We start from the raw sequence: 21,947 nt of genomic DNA on the forward strand, positions 1-21,947 counted from the left end.
AGAAAGAATGCACCGGTGAGCTCAGCAACACCAAAAGACCCGGAAGACCACAGAAAACAACTGTGGTGGATGATCGAAGAATTATTTGCCTGGTGAAGAAAACACCCTTCACAACAGTTGGCCAGATCAAGAACACTCTCCAGGAGGTAGGTGTATGTGTGTCAAAGTCAACAATCAGAAGAAGACTTCACCAGAGTGAATACAGAGGTTCACCACAAGATGTAAACCATTGGTGAGCCTCAAAAACAGGAAGGCCAGATTAGAGTTTGCCAAACAACATCTAAAAAAGCCTTCACAATTCTGGAACAACATTCTATGGACAGATGAGACCAAGATCAACTTGTACCAGAGTGATGGGAAGAGAAGAGTATGGAGAAGGAAAGTAACTGCTCATGATCCAAAGCATACCACCTCAATAGTGAAGCATGGTGGTGGTAGTGTCATGGCGTGGGCATGTATGGCTGCCAGTGGAACTGGTTCTCTTGTATTTATTGATGATGTGACTGCTGACAAAAGCAGCAGGATGAATTCTGAAGTGTTTCGGGCAATATTATCTGCTCATATTCAGCAAAATGCTTCAGAACTCATTGGACGGCGTTTCACAGTGCAGATGGACAATGACCCGAAGCATACTGCGAAAGCAACCAAAGAGTTTTTTAAGGGAAAGAAGTGGAATGGTATGCAATGGCCAAGTCAATCACCGGACCTGAATCCGAATGAGCATGCATTTCACTTGCTGAAGACAAAACTGAAGGGAAAATGCCCCAAGAACAAGCAGGAACTGAAGACAGTCTTGAGGGAGTCGACTCCACGTTTTACAGCTCTTACTGTGAAGAAACCTTTCTGTATTTGGAGATGAAATCTCTTTTCCTCTAGACATAAAGAGTGCCCCCTTGTCCTCTGTGATGACCTTAAAGTGAATAACTCAACACCAAGTTCACTATAACGACGACATTGCATGCCATTGCTATTGCCATTGCATATTTGATAAAATGTGATCAGTATCACAAATACATAGTTATACAGAAACATATTGTATTTATTCACACATGTAACACAGTTTAATGTTAATGGAATACTTGCTTTAAATTTACCTTCATTAAAACAGACTCGCTCAGTTTTTCTCTATTGACGATTTTGATGGCAACCTTTTGACAAGTAACACAGTGGATCCCTAATTTCACCAGACCTGTAATAAAAGACAAATAAAATTGGGTTAGATGCTTTATATCAGTAAATGTAAACTGCAAAACAGATGACAAAATTGGAAGATACAGGCAGAATGTGCACACTGAAAGTAATGGATCGGATCATACAGGACCTACATACATATTCATTCTATAAAATAAATTGCCTTCTTATGGCACCTGGTTTGATTGGATAACAGGCGTACACTGGTTACGCAGAGGTTGAGATATTAACATTGCTTTTAAAAATCTGTTGTTTATGGAAAATAACATTTTATTCTGTTTTTACATTTAATACAAAGTCTTTGGCCATCAAGCTGCTGGACAAACATGCTGGCAGTTTACTCACTTACAGTTCTTTTACACAAAAGCCTGAGGTGCGGCCGCCAGGGCTGTTCACATGCCGCAGAGTTTTTAACAAGGGCTGCATTGTTTAACAGCGGCGCTGCCCGTGAAACTCACCCATTGAGCTCAATAGGGCTGCACTGCAACCGTGAGCCAAATGCATTGTAAAGCCAGACATAGATGGAGCAATTTTCTTTTCTGCAACCACGGGTTGCAGGAAATAAAATCACTTGGGGGAATCTCTCCCACAAAGCCATTGTGTTTTCCCAACAATAATCGCATGTAAAATCGGACTGGTTGTACCCAAGTTGATTGACCGATCAACTTGGGCACATTCAGCCTGCCCATACATGGTTCAAATCTCGGCGGGTCCCTGCTTAAGGTTGTCGTTCAATAATTTAAAAGAATGTTTGTCAGAGTATGCGATTTTGCCTTCGTTGAGTCGACTAATTTAGTTCAAAAGACTTTAAAATTGAATCCAGACCTGCTACTTGAATGGAGTTCACTTATTAAACAGCTGTCTTTTATGCCTAGAACATGCACATTATGTTACGCACAATGTTATCTACATCAAAACTACATTTACAGTTAGAAACTAAAAGGGTTGTAAACCCTCGTGTTTTTTTTTATTTTTTTAACAAAAATAACAAACATGTCTATACTTACCTGCTCTGTGCAATCGTTTTGCACAGAGCAGCACCGATCCTCTTCTTCTAGGGTACCCCACCAGTGCTCCAGGCCCCTCCTCTTCATCGGGTGCCCCCACGGAAAGCTGCTTTCCCTGGGGGCACCCATGCAGATTCCTGTGCGCCCCCCTGCTCCCGTGCATCCTGGCTCTTTAAGTTCTAAAAGTCGGGAGGTGGAGACGGGTATTCGGGTCATGTGACCCCTGTGATTGGCTGTCACAGCACTCACATGATCAGAAAGCCCCCGATTTCAAGTATGCATCTGGCACTTACTGAGCCCTGCCGGCTACCGTGCTGGGAGCGTGCAGGGAGAGCGCTTTCAGCACAGTAGGTTGTTTATACAGGGCGATAAGGCCCGCCGGCTGAGGGGCTGCATTTATCAGTACTGTCGGCGCCAAGAGGTTAATACAGACAGTGTCCCAGCTGGGGTTTGAACAGGGGACCCTTGCGCAGTAAGGTAGAAGTGCTAACCAACAAGCCAGTGTGCTACCTCTTTTTTAACTGATATGCACATCCACTGGAACCCGTATGGGGTTACTTGAGAACTGGTCAAGAGAATTGTGGTTGATATTTTCCAACGAGGTCCTGATGCAACAGTTTTCTAAGAATGATTCAGCTCCCCCCCCCCCCAAAAAAAAAAACACAAAAAATATTGTATTGCTGTACAAATGCCTCAAATGCAAACCTTTATAACTTGTATCAATACACCGTCCTATAGCCTCATTCAATTTACAAGTCTAACAAAAATGTAGCTGGCCATAGACCTGAGATGACTGATGGATGAAGGAGCATAATCTGACTATTGTCAGAGATCTCTTTGACCAAATACAGCCAAAAAAAGAATGCTCAGATACCTGAGTAAGCAGTGGTATGCCTATGGATGGGGAGAAGGAGGGAGTCGGAGGACAGGCATTAAAATAACATTGCACAAGACTATCATGCCCCTCTAATCAAAACTGGAGAACTGCTACACATGTGATTGTTGCCTGATCTGGCCAATAATGGTGGACTCGGGGAACACTCATGCCATGTCTACAGCCAGCCTTTGTGTCTACTGTATACGTATAATGGCTTTATGTATATTTCCACAGCTTCCTTCCTATACAGTAAGTGCTTTATCTGTAGAAAACATTGCTGAATCCTTCATTTAGTTGGCCAGGAACAGTCACAGCATATAATGCATTAAAATCACAAGGGTAAAACTACTGATCCAGCCTAATCTCATCTCTGCACTATGAAGCTCGCAGCCAGAGGCATTTGTTCACCTCGGGTCACTGGTGAGAAATGGTTCTGTCCTGTTTAAAACAAACATTCTCTCTTTTTCAGAGATATTAAAAACCTATATCATTATCCCCAGTGGAAACCTGGGGTTACACGATAGTTCAACAAAACGGTTACAAAAAAGATCTTCTCTGCAACTAGGCCATAGTTTTAAATATCAACTGCATGACCAAAGTATGGGTTAAACAAGGTAATTTCGGGTTGCTCGTGTGGAAAAAACAGACTTGAAATCTGGCCCCTTTCCTGCCTTGGAGGGCCTATTCTGACAACTACTGTTACAGAGTGCAGTAGGGAGTAATATTATAAATATATATATATATATATATCTAAAATATATACCCAGTGCACTATACACAGGCTCCCCCGGGCACGAGGAATAAGCTCATGGAGCACTAATTGGCATGATTTCTGGTAATGAAGACTCGGGGGATGGCGTTGGTTGGGGGCTGGAGGGAGTGGCGGAAGCTATATGTGGGAGGGGGTCCCATCTCAGTGCGCCTCATACTCTTTGAAGTTAGTCACAGGCAGCAGGACAGAAAGCGCTCCTGGGAAAGGAGTATAGAAAAAGTAGGCCATGGAAAAATGGAAGGGGAAGAGGAGAAGAGACAGGCAGAGAGGAAGATGTGGGTTAAAGAGATGGAGAAAAAGATATATATTAGTTTTATTTCATAAGTAGTACAAGGCGCAGTTATCCATACCAAGCACATTTCTCATTTTACTGCTACAACGGAGAATTAGTAGTAGGTTATTAAAGGAAACGTATTGTCTTGGCAATGGCCTTTCACCCATATACAGTACACGGCAAGAGATTTGCTTGACGGAAATTATTTTATTAATGTGTGTAGGCGTTTTAAAACCATGTTTCTATAAGTTACTATATCTGTTTATAGGGGCAGCCATATGTGCACAATACAAATACAAGCTGCTTTGCAGTACTACACAATAGCACTGCTTTACTGCACCTTGTCACAATGCAAGTCTGTGGTTTGGATTTACTACAGGCGTATAGGCTGTTCACATAGCAAACCAAACACCCATCCTTTAAAATTCTGAGCATGCACCAGGTTTGGCCGAGGATGCTGATGGCATCTGCCCAGGACATGCTCCAGGCTAAAGAGAATAGAGGCCGTTGTTATCTATGGTGAGACCTGGTGCACATAGCTCCAAACTGTCCTTTATTTGGAGTGACTGACTCACATTTTAAACCGAATCCCTCTGTACAGTACATACACTATATTACCAAAAGTATTGGGACATCTGCCCTTACACGCACATGAACTTTAATGGCATCCCAGTCTTATGCCCCGTACACACAGTCGGACTTTGTTCGGACATTCCGACAACAAAATCCTAGGATTTTTTCCGACGGATGTTGGCTCAAACTTGTCTTGCATACACACGGTCACACAAAGTTGTCGGAAAATCCGATCGTTCTAAACGCGGTGACGTAAAACACGTACGTCGGGACTATAAACGGGGCAGTGGCCAATAGCTTTCATCTCTTATTCTGAGCATGCGTGACACTTTGTCCGTCGGATTTGTGTACACACGATCGGAATTTCCGACAACGGATTTTGTTGTCGGAAAATTTTATAGCCTGCTCTCAAACTTTGTGTGTCGGAAAATCCGATGGAAAATGTGTGATGGAGCCTACACACGGTCGGAATTTCCGACAACAAGGTCCTATCACACATTTTCCGTCGGAAAATCTGACCGTGTGTACAAGGCATTAGTCTGTAGGGTTCAATATTGAGTTGGCCCACCCTTTACAGGCCAGTCAAGTTCCTCTATCTCAAACTCGCTCATCCATGTCTTTATGGACCTTGCTTTGTGCACTGGTGCGCAGTCATGTTGAAACAGGAAGGGGCCAGCCCCAAACTGTTCCCACAAAGTTGGGAGCATAAAATTGTCCAAAATGTCTTGGTATGCTGACGCCTTAAGAGGTCCCTTCACTAGAACTAAGAGGCCAAGCACAACCCCTGAAAAACAACCCCACACCATAATCCCCCCTCCATCAAATGATTTGGACCAGTGCACAAAGCAAGGTCCATAAAGACATGGATGAGCTAGTTTGGGGTGGAGGAACTTGACAGGCCTGCACAGAGTCCTGACCTCATCCCGATTGAACACCAATAGAAGCCAAGGCTTCTCGTCCACATCAGTGCCTGACCTCACAAATGCGCTTTCTGGAAGAATGATCAAACATTCTCATAGTCACACGCCTAAACCTTGTGGACAGCCTTCCCAGAAGAGTTGAAGCTGTTATATCTGCAAGGGGTGGGCCAACTCAATATTGAACCCTACGGCCTAAGACTGGGATACCATTAAAGTTCATGTGCGTATAAAGGTAGGCGTCACAATACTTTTGGTAATATAGTGCATTTCCTTCTCAGTTTTCTCTTTTTAGTCTGATGTACAGACCTCTAAAAAAAATGCATGACTACCAAAAGTTTTACACTTCACTGGATCTTTCATCCAAACTTGAAATTGTTGCATTGTTTTATTTTTAATTTTTTTTAATGGCTCGTATTAATGGGCATTTTTTTTGTCCCTTTCTTTGACATGCATTTGGAATGCACCGCAAATGCAGTTAAGTAATTCTCTTTAAGTTTTTATAGAACAGTACATATGGCAGTTCACCTGCTTTGAGTTACACTGTGTTTCTTCAGATGTACCAAGTACTTAGTTATAGTTAAGTTAAGTTATAGAGGAACTTCAACATCAAAACCTAAATTAAATTCCCTCCATCTAGTAACTGTCCCTGTATTGGAATAAAAAAAAAGTCCAGCCAGTACCGGGACATAGTCATCTAGCACCCAGGATGAAGATACCAAATGCCAATTCCCCCCCCCCCCAAAATGTATGAGCAAAAAACTCAAGCACTAATTTTTAACCGCCTCCCGACCGCCGGCCGTCAATTGACGGCCAGGCGGCGCGGCTCTCGTTGCGGGAGGGCGTCATATGACGTCCTCCCATTTAAACAGGGAATGCGCACGATCGTGCGCGCGCATCCCTGTTCCTTCGGTGGCGGCGTGTCACGGAGACACCGCTCGCCACCGTGGGGGTGAACAGCCATTGGACATGGCTGTTTACCACGTGATCGGCCGTGATGAAGTCACGGACGATCACAGATAGGTCCACCCCATTGTGCACGGCGCACGCGCGCGATCGCGAGCGCGCTGCGCGTGCACGTCGGTGACGGAGTGTTCCCGGGAACACTACTCGTCACCGACGCCGGTAAACAGCCATTGGCTGGCTGTTTACCCACGTGATCGGCTGTGATCCATTCACAGCCGATCATAAATGTAAACACAGAGCGGTAACTACCTGTTACCAGCTCTTCTCTCCTCACACACCGTTTCCAGTGTGAGGAGAGAAGAGCCAGAAGCAGTGAGTTACCGATCTGTGTTCTGTAGTGTCTGCACCAACACCACACCTGTCCCATCGCCCCCCCCCAATTGTCATCTGTCACCCAACAGTCACCAGTGTCACCCAATAAAGTGCACCTGTCACATAAGGGACTGCCATCAGTGACCATCAGCGGTGCACCTGTCACCCGTCAGCCATCACCCGTCACCCATCAGTGACCGCCAGCCGTCACCCGTCACCCATCAGTGACCGCCAGCCGTCACCCGTCACCCATCAGTGACCGCCAGCCGTCACCCATCAGTGACCACCAGCCATCACCTGTCACCCATCAGTGACCGCCAGCGGTGCTCCTGTCACCCGTCACAAATCTGTGACCATCAGCGGTGCACCTGTCACCCGTCAGCCATCACCCGTCACCCATCAGTGACCGCCAGCCGTCACCCGTCACCCATCAGTGACCGCCAGCCGTCACCCATCAGTGACCGCCAGCCGTCACCCATCAGTGACCGCCAGCCGTCACCCATCACCCATCAGTGACCGCCAGCGGTGCTCCTGTCACCCGTCACAAATCAGTGACCATCAGCGGTGCACCTGTCACCCGTCAGCCGTCACCCGTCACCCATCAGTGACCGCCAGCCGTCACCCGTCACCCATCAGTGACCGCCAGCCGTCACCCATCAGTGACCGCCAGCCGTCACCCATCAGTGACCGCCAGCCATCACCCGTCACCCATCAGTGACCGCCAGCGGTGCTCCTGTCACCCGTCAGCCATCACCCGTCACCCATCAGTGACCGCCAGCCATCACCCGTCACCCATCAGTGACCGCCAGCCATCACCCGTTACCCATCACCTGTCACCCATCAGTGACCGTCAGCCATCACCGATCACCTGTCACCTTTTAGTGACCGTCACCCATCACCAGAAAGTGTCCGTGGCCTGTCACCCATCAGTGACCATCGCCTGTCACACCGTCATCACCGATCAGTGAACGTCAGCTGCCACCTATCGCACAGCCCATCAGTGACCGTCACCTGCCACCTGTCACACCGCGTCATGTCCAAAAGAGTATACAGCAGTAAGGAGGCGTTCCAGATCCTCTCCATGACCGATGAGAGCAACGGGGAGTTCTCATCAGATTCCAATTTGGATTCTGATTCAAGTTCAGCATTTGAACCAAATAGTGAATCGACAAATGATTCGGAGGAAGAATGGGTCCCTCCCAAAAGGGCACGGCACTCTGGAAACCAGGATTATATTCCCAGGCCCAGTACCAGCGCTGCCACCACCAATAGGCCCCAGGAACAAATTCCCAGGCCCAGTACCAGCGCTGCCGCCAGCGTTAGGCCCCGGGAACAAATGCCCAGTACCAGCGCTGCCACCACCAATAGGCCCCAGGAACAAATTCCCAGGCCCAGTACCAGCGCTGCCGCCAGCGTTAGGCCCCGGGAACAAATGCCCAGTACCAGCGCTGCCACCACCAATAGGCCCCAGGAACAAATTCCCAGGCCCAGTACCAGCGCTGCCACCAGCGTTAGGCCCTGGGAACAATTGCCCAGTACCAGCGCTGCCGCCGGCGATAGGCCCCAGGAACAAATGCCCAGACCCAGTACCAGTCCTGCCACATCACGCCTGAGTACCAGCACAGGAAATTCCAATCCAACTACTGGAGTGTCACACCCCCCAAGAGCCAGGGCCTCTACATACATGCCAGATGGTCTTGCCAACCCAATATGGCTGCCTTCCAACTCGGCATCGCCAATTATTCCCCCGTTCACAGCACTGCCAGGTGTGCAGACCAACACCCAAAATTTCTCAGAGATTGATTTCTTTCATATGTTTTTGCCCGACACTATGCTGCAATTTATTGTGGACCAGACAAATTTGTATGCCCAGCAATATATTGCCAACAACCCCCAATCATCCTATGCCCGTCCTTTTGAGTGGAGAGATCTGAATTTGGAGGAGTTCAAAATGTTTATGGGCCTCACCCTAAACATGGGGATTACAAAAAAAAATGAAGGACATGCCTACTGGTCCACCCACCCCATCCACAATATGCCCATTTATTCTGCCCTAATGTCCAGGTCCCGATACAAGATGATAATGCGCTTTCTTCACTTCAGCGACAACACCCAGTGCCCTCCCCACAATCATCCAAATTACGACAAGTTATACAAGATTCGCCCACTGATAAATTTATTTTCTCAACAATTTGCAGAACTCTATGTCCCCGATCAGAAAATTTGCGTCGATGAGTCCCTGGTACCCTTTTCAGGCCGGCTAGGAATAAAGCAGTATATTCCTAGCAAAAGGGCCAGATACGGAGTAAAGTTATACAAGCTATGTGAGAGAGCCACGGGATATTTGTATGCATTCCGCATATATGAAGGAAAAGATTCCCAGCTCCAGCCCCCTAAGTGCCCGGCCTACATGGGCACAACTGGAAAGATTGTATGGGACCTGGCATACCCACTTCTAAACAAAGGATATCACATTTACGTTGACAACTTTTACACCAGCCTGCCCCTTTTCAAACACTTATACATCGCAAAAACCCTGGCCTGTGGAACCTCCAGAAAAAATAGAAAGGGCTTCCCACAATCTTTAGTGAACAAAAAGCTGCGAAGGGGGGAAAGAGCATCATTGAGATGCAACGAAGTGCTGGCCTTGAGGTGGAAGGATAAGAGGGACGTGCACATGATGTCCACCATCCATGAAGACACTGCAATTGTGGTACAAAGAAGACAAGGTCCCATTGAAAAGCCAACATGTGTCCAAGATTATAATCTCTACATGGGGGGGGGTAGATTTTAACGATCAAATGATTCAGCCCTATTTGTCAATCAGGAGGTCCCGATTCTGGTATAAGAAGGTAGCAATTTATCTCATCCATTTGGCCATTTACAATTCCTACGTAGTCTACACCAAATCCATTGAAAGCCCCGCCCCCTTCCTAAAATTCATAGAAGAAGTTGTCACGTCCCTCATCTATCACCAAAGACCCCCCCAAGAAGACCTTCGCTCTGAGGCTGTTTGCCGACTCCATGAGCGCCACTTCCTCTTCAGCATTCCACCATCTGAAGCAGGCCGAAGACGGCAAAAAAAAGTCGCGTGTGCACCAAAAGAGGATTTAGAAGAGATACCAGCTACCATTGTCCCCAGTGTCCCTCCCAACCTGGCCTTTGCATTGGTGAATGCTTTCAAATTTATCACACATCCATAAACTATTAGCCCATATTTTTAACCATTTCCCCATTTTCATCATCTGTGCTGACCATTTTCCATTCTTTCCCAAATAACCATGCCACTGCCTTCCATGTGAACTGACCCTGGCCTGTTTTTTGACTATGCCTCTGCCTACCGTTTGGACTGCTTTCATGTGAACTGACCCTGGCCTGTTTTGTGACTATGCCTCTGCCTACCGTTTGGACTGCCTCCACGTGAACTGACCCTGGCCTGTTTTATCAACTACTCTACTGCCTACCGCTTGGACTGCTTACATGTGAACCGACCCTGGCCTGTTTTATGGACTATGCTTTTGCCTACCGCTTGGACTGATCTGTTGCCCTGCTACTGTAGTACACAGGGGTCTCACATATGTGAGGGGCTCCAGAATTGTTTATTATTTTTGTTTTCTCCGGGTTTCGGAATTAGGGTCTGGAGTCCGGAGGCTTCATAGAGATTTGGGTGGGTCGAAGCCTCTACCCCTGTGCCCCTGTGCACAGGTCTTACCTGATTGTGGCCCTCAGCCTGCTGCTGACTTACTGCCACCATGCCCATGCCTGTCGCGGTACAATAATGAGTGTCTGCAGTTAACAGTGTACCAGGACCAATATTATGGCTGTGCTGGCTGTCTCTGCCTGGACAATTTCTATGGACTGTGCTGTGCCGACTATAGACAATATTCCTGCCTGCTGCCTGGACAGTTAATATTGCTGTCGCTAAGCACCTCCCTGCCTGCTGCCTGGACCAGTGCTCTCCTCTGTGGATACTACTAAAAGCACAGGTAATGCTTTTTTTTTACCCTTTCTGCAATAGAATTTATTTTGGATTGTAATTCTTGGTATGTGCATGCTATGTGTTAGAAATATGAAGGGTTTTCAAAAATGATAGGTTGCCAGGAAATTATATATGTCATTTATGCTCCTAGAACGCCTGATGGTGCTACTTTGATGTTGGGCCTCTGTATGTGGCCAGGCTGTGTAAAAGTCTCACACATGTGGTATCGCCATACTCAGGAGGAGTAGCAGAATGTATTTTGGGGTGTCATCTTTGCTACGTACATGCTATGTGTTGGAAATATCTGATAAATAGACAACTTTGTGTAAAAAAAAAATGCGTTTTCATTTTTTTCCACATTTTCCAAAAACTTTTGGAAAAAAATAAAATGTTCAAAAGACTCATTATGCCTCATAGATTATACGTTGGGTTGTTTGCTTTCCAAAATGGGGTCATTTTGGGTGCAATTCCATTGTCCTGATGCTCCAGGGCCTTCAAAAATGCAATAGGTGGTTGAGAAATGAGATGTGTCATTTATGCTCGTAGATCGCCTGATGGTGCTACATCAATGTTGGGCCTTTGTATGTGGCCATGCTGTGTAAAAGTCTCACACATGTGGTATCGCTATACTCAGGAGGAGTAGCAGAATGTATTTTGGGTTGTCATCTTTGCTACGTACATGCTATGTGTTGGAAATATCTGATAAATAGACAACTTTGTGTAAAAAAAAATGTGTTTTCATTTTTTTCCACATTTTCCAAAAACTTCTGGAAAAAAAAGAACCATTCAAAAGACTCATTATGCCTCATAGATTATACGTTGGGGTGTTTGCTTTCCAAAATGGGGTCATTTTGGGGGCAATTCCATTGTCCTGGTGCTCCAGGGCCTTCAAAAGTGTAATAGGTGGTTGAGAACTGAGATGTGTCATTTATGCTCGTAGAACGCATGGAGATGCTACTTCAATGTTGGGCCTTTGTATGTGGCCAGGCTGTGTAAAAGTCTCACACATGTGGTATCGCCATACTCAGGAGGAGTAGCAGAATGTATTTTGGGGTGTCATCTTTGCTACGTACATGCTATGTGTTGGAAATATCTGATAAATGGACAACTTTGTGTAAAAAAAAATGTGTTTTCATTTTTTTCCACATTTTCCAAAAACTTCTGGAAAAAAATGAACCGTTCAAAAGACTCATTATGCCTCATAGATTATACGTTGGGGTGTTTGCTTTCCAAAATGGGGTCAGTTTGGGGGCAATTCTATTGTCCTGGTGCTCCAGGGCCTTCAAAAGTGTAAATGGTGGTTGAGAAATGAGATGTGTCATTTAGGCTCGTAGAACGCATGAAGATGCTACTTCAATGTTCGGCCTTTGTATGTGGCCAGGCTGTGTAAAAGTCTCACACATGTGGTATCGCCATACTCAGGAAGAGTAGCAGAATGTATTTTGGGGTGTAATTTGTTGTATGCATATGCTCTGAGAGAGAAATAACCTGTTAATATGACAATTTTGTAAAAAAAAAAAAAAAAATAAAAAATCTTCATTTTGCAAAGAATTGTGGGAAAAAATTACAACTTAAAAAAAATCACCATGCTACTTACTTAATACCTTGGAATGTCTACTTTCTAAAAAGGGGTCATTTAGGGGGTATTTGTACTTTTCTGACTTGTTAGTGTACCAAGAAATGAGATAGACCATCACTACATCTGTGTGATCAGATGTGATCAATTTTCAGTGATTGGCACCATAGTTTGTAGACTCTATAACTTTCACAAAGATCAAATAATTTACACTAATTTGGGTTATTTTTACCAAAGCTATGTAGCAGTATAAATTTTGGCCAAAATTTATGAAGAAAAATTACTAATTTGCAAAATTTTATGACAGAAACAAAGAAAAAGGCATTTTTTTCACAAAATTTACGGTCTTTTTTATTTATAGCACAAAAAATAAAAAACCCACTAGTGATTAAATACCACCAAAAGAAAGCTCTATTTGTGTGAAAAAAAGGACGCAAATTTCATATGGGTACAGTGTTGCACGACTGAGTAATTATCATTCAAAGTGTGAGAGTGCTGAAAGCTGAAAATTGGTCTGGGCAGGAAGGGGGTGTAAGTGCACTGTATTGAGGTGGTTAAACTTACCTCCTGAGCAAAAAATTCCTTTAGCAAGCAACAATTTTCCCCCCAAAAGAATTTTCCCTCTTCCAGTACAAATCCCCGCTCCCAGCTCACATCCTTTCCCTCCCCAACTTTTCCCTCCAGGCACAATTCTTCTACCCCTCAAATTTCCCTTCTGACCATAAATTCCCCCCCCCCTCCAAAAATCCCCTCTACCAGCACAAATTCCACCCAAATCCCCTCTCTTAGCACTTATCCCCCCCTCCCAGATTTCCCCTCCTAGCATGAATCCCTTCGATCAACCCTATTAGCACAAATCCCCCTTCCTAACAGAAATCCACTCTCTTGGTACAAATCTCTCCCTCCAAAATTCTAGCACAACCCCCCCCCCCCCCCAAAATACCCACTGCACCCAGGGCAGCTTTCCCTCCTGCCCACCTCTTGTCCTGGCCCTGAGTCCGGCATTGTCTACCTTGAATCTGAAGTTTACCTTGCACCACTGTACTCCCAACCACAATTTTGGGAATCCTCTCAGTCGAGTCTTCTTTGTATGTGCAAGCTGCCTGCACAGACAATGCCACAGGGGTCCAAGTATTTCGGACCTGGTTGAGATCTGCGGTATATTTGTGCATCTGCAGGAGGAAAAAAGAATTCTGCATGTTTGCAGACAAGATGCATATCTGCGTATGTGCGGAATCTTGTGCCACTCACACGTGTGCCACTCAGTAAAACACTGCTTCCTAGGATGTGTGACTTGGATATCTCAGGAGGCAGGAGGGGCAAGCCTATGTTATTCTTCTCTAGGCAAGGAACCATGAAGTGGTGGTCAGCACCACTAAAAAAAAAAGGACTTTCTTAAAAAAAAATCAACTAAAACTGATTATAAAAGAGGGAGGGAGCAGGTGAGAGCAAATTCACCTGATGCCAAAGAAAGTCAAACGCAACTTTTTCTTATAAAACGCTGTGGTTTCTATTCAAACTCAGTGCATGCGCATGAATGGAGAAAATGCAGGATCTGATTAGAACGCTTGGCCACAAGAACCCTTAAAGCAGAACTGCAGGCAAAAAGTAAAAAAACTGCAAACAGGCAGGTTTTTTATTACAGAAAAAAACATGCAATAAAATACACTTACCAGCCTGTTCACAAACCCTTCCAGAATGTACACTAAGCTGCACATGTGCAGTTCAGTTTACATTCTGGCACATTGTATGTGTATCGGGATGACTGAGCTCTTGCACATGCAAGAGAGTGACTTTATCCTGCACCGGCCAATCAAGACAGGTGAAGACCGGTACCCAGAAGAATCTGGGGAGAAGATGCCGATGGACCGTTGGAGCATAGGTGAGTATTTATGCTTTTAGTCCCACATTAAGAAAGTGTACATTTTTATAATATGGCATGGACTTGCCCCCTAATTCTTGCTTACTGGGGGTCAAATTACAACTAGAATGTCCAAAGCACTTTGCCTACATATGTCACTTGATCCCCTTGCGTTATTTTTGGGTATCTATGATCCTATTCAAAAACATGATCAGTTACTACTCTTTTATGCCCCTTACTATGCTAGAAGAGAAATTTTCCTTAAAGTGGAACTTCACCCTTTTTTATTTCTTGAGTTACTTTCTGGTTTCTAGGCCCAGGAAAAGGATGTCATGTGGTTTCTAGGCCTACAAAAAATATCTCATACATCCCAGGAGTCTTTAGGAGGGGAGGGGGATCTTCTGATTTTGCTTAGAATATTAAACAATTATTTAAATAGCATTTTTGGTTTGTGGTGCTAAGGAGCAGTGTAGTTGAAACTTTCCTTGCCACCATCCTACCCTATAATGACTAGTATTTAGCCATTAACTCTGCACTTCCTATGTACCAGTTAACATATATGAGTAGAGGCTGCCCTGCCAAATATAACAAAATCTGGGCGCATGGATAGATTCTGCTTGACTAAACCCTCTCCCCCTCCTTTCTTTCTCAAAGGTTTGATATACTTAGACTGCTGTTGTTACCTTCTAAAATAACTTCAATTTGCATGATTTATATCACTTTGTCTCTATGCGGCTTGTACAGGTACTGTATTTCTTTTGTTGACATTCTTTGTACACTGTATGTGATTTGTGGTACAATTTTTTTGACAATTTATCTTTTTGTTTAACTGTAACTTATAAAAATTTTCAATAAAACTTTTCTACTGTTAAAAAAAAGAAACTCACCCGCAGCCATATGGCTATGAAATTGGGATGAGTGGCTGTGTCTCTGCAGCTACTGCGTCTCAATATACATTAATGCAGCACCTGGAGCCTAGAGATGCATAAACAAGGCACTCATTTATGGTGTACAGTTTACAGTGCCCATCTGAATGAGGCCTAATCATTCATCTTCTTCATGGTCCACGTAACTGGGGGCAAAACAGGGGTGTATTCTTTACTTTTATACTTTGTTCTAGAAGGTATCCTGTCTTCTCCTCTTGAAAAGTGAGGTACGAGCGCATACCAAAGGGGCTGGGAATACCTAAAGTATAATGTCGGGTTCACACTATTGCAAATTGGATGCGGGATCACCGCATCCAATTCGCAATAGCAGGAGATTGTGACTGGCTCTCTATGGAGCCGGTTCACAGATCTCTGATGCGGCTCCAGGGTGAATTTGCACAGGAGCCCTGTGCGTCTTTTGGTCCACTTCAGGTCCGAATTCAGCCCAAAATTCGGGCTGAAATCGGACCTGAAACAGTGAACCAGGACGCACAGGACCCCTGCTGTGAGCCCCATTGGCATTAGATGTGAACTGTGCCTCAAAAGTCTACTCTGGACCCAGAAAGGTGAAAACATGAGCTTACTCTAAAGTCTGTGTAATCTAGAATATGGAATCTATAGTCTTGAACATTATTTAGACATATACATGTGAATGTCTTCAGCTTGATGTAATTACTCATATTTATGTTTTTAAAAATACACTATATTGTCAAAAGTCAAGTTCTTCCACCCCAAACTCGCTCATCCATGTCTTTATGGACCTTGCTTTGTGCACTGGTCCGCAGTCATGTTGGAACAGAAAGGGGCCATCCCCAAACTGTTCCCACAAAGTCAGGAGCATGAAATTGGCCAAAAATGTCTTGGCATGCTGAAGCCTTAAGAGTTCCCTTCACTGGAACTAAGGGGCCAAGCCCACCCCCTGAAAAAGAACCCCAAACCATAATCCCCTCTCCACCAAATGATTTGAACCAGTGCACAAAGCAAAGGTCCATAAAGACATGGATGAGCGAGTGAGTTTGGTGGAGGAACTTGACTGGCCTGCACAACAGACACAACTGTCCTGATCTCAACCCAACAGAACACCTTTGGGATGAATTAGAGCGGAGACTGCGAGCCGGGCCTTCTCTTCCAACATGAGTGCCTGACTACACAAATGTGCTTCTGGAAGAATGATCAAACATTCCCATAGACACACTCCTAAAAGTTGTGGACAGTCTTCCCAGAAGAGTTGAAGCCTCAAAGGGTGGGCCAACGCAATATTGAACCCTGCGGACTAAGACTGGGATGCCATTAAAGTTTATGTGCCTGTAAAGGCAGGCCTAACAATACTTTTGACAATATAGTGTATGTTTTCTGTGTATGGATTTTTAATATTCTATATTAAAATGATGATTGGGTTTCTAAAAATACTGTCCAACTAATGGTTGCAGGTGATTCCATATAATAAAAATAATACAATACCCAATGCCGAAATGTATGGTAAATTATGACAATAACATGTTTTAGATCATTGTTGGCCACGCTGTTAGATGTGACATGTATACTTGAGTATTCATATTTAAAATCTAGAGTAGTGCTGTCTGTGGCAACCTTCAGATATTTTGCTATAATTTGAAAAAGAAATTAGAAGCAGGATTGAAAGGTATGATCAACAGAATTACATTTTATTGTCCTACAGATTATCCCCATATAATCCTATTGGTCAATGTGTTCTCTTCCCTTTAGGTGCAGCAAGAATTTCATTCTGACCAGCCACATACTGTACACCAGATATTGATTTTCCTGATAAAGTACAAAGTGCATAAAGCATATTTTTTGCATGGTCATTAAAAACAGAGAAAATAAAACACTAAAAATGTTGTTTTGCTTTTGTCTGAATCCCAGCTTTGAAGTGATTTTTTTCCAATTTTCCCAATAGATACACAGATATCCTAAGGCTCGGTTCACACCTATGCGTTTTTTATTGCTTTTTGCAGAAACGCACTACATTCCATTTAACATGGCTTCCCATGGGATATGTTCACATCTATGCTTTTTTTTTTAGCCGTCGCATTTTCGGAAAGGGTCAGGGACTTTTTTAAAGCAGACCGGTGCATTGTTGGTTCAATAGATTAAAGTGCAGAAGCTGCAAAAAAGCATGTCGTGCGTTTTTTGCACCGCAATTTGCATTTTTTAATCCACCCAACAACAAATTGGCCAAAAAAAAAAAGGATAAATGCAAAACGTATCAAAAAACGTGCAAAAATGCGTAAAAAACGTGTGCAAAACTGCAAAATGCACCGCAAAAAGCACTGTAGAAATGGATCAAAAGCAAACTGCATAGGTGTGAACCGGGCCTAAATCCTAACAATAATCATCGCATATTTGCTCTCTCTCTTGGTCTGTTAAATATATTGATATATTAGTTCAGTATGTGCAAAAAATACTTGTTGATCCTGCCAGAAACCAAATGATGTTCCATGCCATGTGCACTGTGCAGTGTTAACTCAAACAGTGTTATTAGGAAATATGTTGGGACTTTGGAATACCTCCGCCCTGGAGATGAGAAGAGGGCAGGGGTGTTCTGTAGTCCTTACACTCGTCCTATCCTAGGGTGACAATGCTGCTCCTACACAGATACAGTACAGTGATTGAGCGTTGTCAACCTAGGACAGGAAGTGTGTTACTGGCAGGATCACCAGAAAATAAAGTTGAAAGAAGCCCAAAACAGCAAACTAATGGAGTCATCTAATATAGGACCTTTATGCTGCAATATATTCCATTTTTTGTTCTCGGGTTTAGACATACTTGAAAGGAGATCTACATACCTCCCAACTAGGGATGAGCCGAACACCCCCCGGTTCGGTTCGCACCAGAACCCGCGAACGGACCGAAAGTTCGCACGAACGTTAGAACCCCATTGACGTCTATGGGACTCGAACGTTCGAAATCAAAAGTGCTCATTTTAAAGGCTAATTTGCATGGTATTGTCCTAAAAAGGGTTTGGGGACCCGGGTCCTACCCCAGGGGACATGTATCAATGCAAAAAAAACTTTTAAAAACGGCCGTTTTTTCGGGAGCAGTGATTTTAATGATGCTTAAAGTAAAAAAAAAAAAGTGAAATATTCCTTTAAATATCGTACCTGGGGGGTGTCTATAGTATGCCTGTAAAGTGACGCGTGTTTCCCATGTTTAGAACAGTCCCTGCACCAAATGTCATTTTTAAAGGAAAAAATCTCATTTAAAACTGCTTGCGGGTTTAATGTCATGTCGGGTCATGGCAATATGGATGAAAATCAGTGAGACAAACGGCATGGGTACCCCCCAGTCCATTACCAGGCCCTTTGGGTCTTGTATGGATATTAAGGGGAACCCCGCACCCAAATTAAAATAAGGAAAGGTGTGGGGCCACCAGGCCCTATATACTCTGAACAGCAGTATACAGGCGGTGCAAACAAGACAGGGACTGTAGGTTTGTTGTTAAGTAGAATCTGTTTGTAATTTTGAACATTTTTAACGTGTTTAGCTCCAGCCAAAAAATCTTTTCTAAGCTTTTTGGAAAACATAGGGAAGGGTTATCACCCCTGTGACATTTGTTTTGCTGTCTTTCCTCCTCTTCAGAAGATTTCACCTCACTTTTTTGTCCCAATGAAAAATGTTTTTTGAAAATTTGGGTTTTTTTGTGGAACAAGGATTGGAAAGCATCAGTGGAAAGGAGAAATTGTTTTCCCATATTAACTCTTACAGGAGAGAATTTCCCTTCCTAGGGGTAGATTTCATCTCACTTCCTGTTGTCTCCTTCCGTTTGCAAGTAGGAGTCGTTTGTAAGTTAGATGTTTGAAAGTAGGGTCCTGCCCTATATACTCAGCAGAAATTTGGGCCTTAGGTGTTGCTGTGGCCACAACACTGTAAGCCCTCACAGGGCCCTGCTGTGAAATATTAGATCAAGAATTGTAATTACATGCCCCTGTTGAACAGGAGCTGAAAAATTAGGCCTTAGGCACTGGTGCTGGTGCCACAACACTGCAACCCCTCACAGACACTCTAGTTGGAACGCAGGAACGAGCCCTGCTGCAAATTATTGCTTCAAAAATTGTAATTACACGCCCCTGTTAGACAGGGGCAGAAAAATTGGGCCTTAGGCACTGGTGCTGGTGCCACAACACTGCAACCCCTCACAGACACTCTAGTTGGAACGCAGGAACGAGCCCTGCTGCAAAGTATTGCATCAAAAATTGTAATTACACGCCCCTGTTAGACAGGGGCAGAAAAATTGGGCCCTAGGCACTGGTGCTGGTGCCACAACACTGCAACCCCTCACAGACACTCTAGTTGGAATGCAGGAACGAGCCCTGCTGCAAAGTATTACATCAAAAATTGTAATTACACGCCCCTGTTAAACAGGGGCTGAAAAATTGTGCCTTAGGCACTGGTGGTGGCGCCCAGAACCAAAAATGTTCTTACAAGCTATCAGCGTGATGATTGAGGAGGAAGAGGATAATTACTCAGGGATAGTCACTCAGCATCAGCATAGGCAGTCTTTGAAGGGATCTGAGATTTCAAAAAAAATTATTCGGTTACATCAGCATCAGGTGCTTGGTAGCTGGTGGTGATCCAAGACTCATTCATTTTTATGAAGGTCAGCCGATCGACCGAGTCGGTGGACAGACGCACCCTGTGATCGGTTACCACGCCTCCAGCAGCACTGAATGTGCGTTCCGAAAGAACGCTGGATGCAGGACAGGCCAGTAGCTCAATTGCATACTGTGCAAGCTCTGGCCAGTGATCCATCCTCAAGACCCAGTAACCCAGAGGATTTTCGGTGGGAAAGGTGTCCAAGTCTGATCTTGCCCCTAGGTATTCCTGCACCATGTAAAACAGACGCTGGCGATGGTTGCTGGAACCGATCATACCTTGGGGCTGCGGACCAAAAAATTGTCTGAACGCATCGGTCAGACGGCCACCTTCTCCACCGCTCCTTCTTTGACTGACCGAAGCCTCAGCAACACGTTGTCCAGAAACAGGAGTTTGTAACCTCCCAGTCTCTGGGAACGCGTTGCACAGACCTTTCTGCAAGGCCTCCCGAAGATGTTTCATCCTCTGCTCCCTCTGCGATGGCAAGATAAGGTCCGCAACCTTACCCTTGTAACGTGGATCAAGGAGGGTTGCCAGCCAGTATTGGTCCTTCTCCTTGATACCACGAATACGAGGATCCTTACGCAGGCTTTGCAGGATCAGGGAGGCCATGCAGCGTAGGTTTGCTGAGGCATTCGGTCCGGAGTCCTCTGGGTCACTAAGAACGACATGGTCCGCAGCCACCTCCTCCCAGCCACGTACAAGTCCATGTGTTTCTTGGGACTGATCCCTTAAAGACTGCTGCTGATGCTGAGTGCCAGGCTCCACCTCCATACTGACACAATCTTCCTCCTCCTCCTCTTCCTCCTCGTCCTCTTCCTGTGTGATCGGCGGGCACGCAGGAACACTGTCTGGATAAAGGGGGCCTTGAGAGCTAAGGAAGTCCTCCTCTTCCTGCCTCTGTTCTGCCTCAAGTGCCCTGTCCATTATTCCACGCAGCGTGTGCTCCAACAGGTGGACAAGGGGGACAGTGTCACTGATGCATGCACTGTCACTGCTCACCATCCTCGTGGCCTCCTCGAATGGTGACAGGACAGTGCATGCATCCCTGATCATGGCCCACTGGCGTGGGGAAAAAAAACCAAGCTCCCCTGACCCTGTCCTGGTGCCATAGTCGCACAGGTACTCATTGATGGCCCTCTGCTGCGTGTGCAGCCGCTGCAGCATGGCCAACGTTGAGTTCCACCTGGTGGGCATGTCACAGATTAGGCGGTTCTTGGGCAGGTTAAACTCCTTTTGGAGGTCCGTCAGCCGAGCACTGGCATTATATGACCGGCGGAAATGCACACAGACTTTCCTGGCCTGCCTCAGGACATCCTGTAAGCCCGGGTACCTGCCCAAGAACCGCTGCACCACCAAGTTAAGGACGTGAGCCAAACAGGGCACATGGGTCATTTGTCCCTGTCGGAGGGCAGAGAGGAGGTTGGTGCCATTGTCGCAAACCACCATTCCTGCCTTAAGTTGGCGTGGCGTCAACCACCTCTGAACCTGCCCCTGCAGAGCTGACAGAACCTCTGCCCCAGTGTGGCTCCTGTCCCCCAAGCACACCAGCTCAAGCACCGCATGGCATCTTTTGGCCTGCGTACTTGCGTAGCCCCTTGAACGCCTACGGAGCACCGCTGGTTCCGAGGAAGAGGCCATGGAGGAAGAAGAAGAGGAGGGGGTGGAGGAGAGAGGTGTGTCACAATCAGCATTTTGGAGGCGTGGTGGCGGAACAACCTCCAACACTACTGCACCTTGTCCTGCATCCTTCCCAGCTGCCAGCAGAGTCACCCAATGCGCCGTGAAACTTAGGTAACGTCCCTGTCCATGCCTGCTGGACCATGAGTCAGCGGTAATATGCACCTTACCGCTGACCGCCCTGTCCAGCGAGGCATGGACATTGCCTTCCACATGCCGGTAGAGAGCCGGAATCGCCTTCCGTGAGAAAAAGTGGCGTTTGGGTACCTGCCACTGAGGAACCGCACATTCCACAAACTCACGGAAGGGGGCAGAGTCTACCAACTGAAAAGGCAGCAGTTGAAGTGCTAGCAATTTTGCCAAGCTAGCATTCAACCGCTGGGCATGTGGATGGCTGGGAGCAAACTTCTTTCGGCGGTGCA

General features: G+C 45.4%; 1 protein-coding gene across 5 annotated transcripts in view; it reads right to left on the reverse strand.

The window, feature by feature from the left end:
- BRSK2 (BR serine/threonine kinase 2) overlaps positions 1-21,947 on the reverse strand; it is a 300,811-nt gene that overhangs the window by 151,571 nt on the left and 127,293 nt on the right. For all 5 annotated transcript variants that reach the window (XM_073604730.1, XM_073604729.1, XM_073604731.1 and 2 more), the window contains exon 2: positions 1,095-1,189. In XM_073604730.1, the coding sequence (XP_073460831.1) occupies positions 1,095-1,189 (95 nt within the window). The remainder of the gene's footprint in view (positions 1-1,094; positions 1,190-21,947) is intronic.

The sequence above is a fragment of the Aquarana catesbeiana genome, linkage group LG11 (assembly GCF_042186555.1).
Source record: "Aquarana catesbeiana isolate 2022-GZ linkage group LG11, ASM4218655v1, whole genome shotgun sequence".
Classification (NCBI taxonomy): Eukaryota; Metazoa; Chordata; class Amphibia; order Anura; family Ranidae; genus Aquarana; species Aquarana catesbeiana.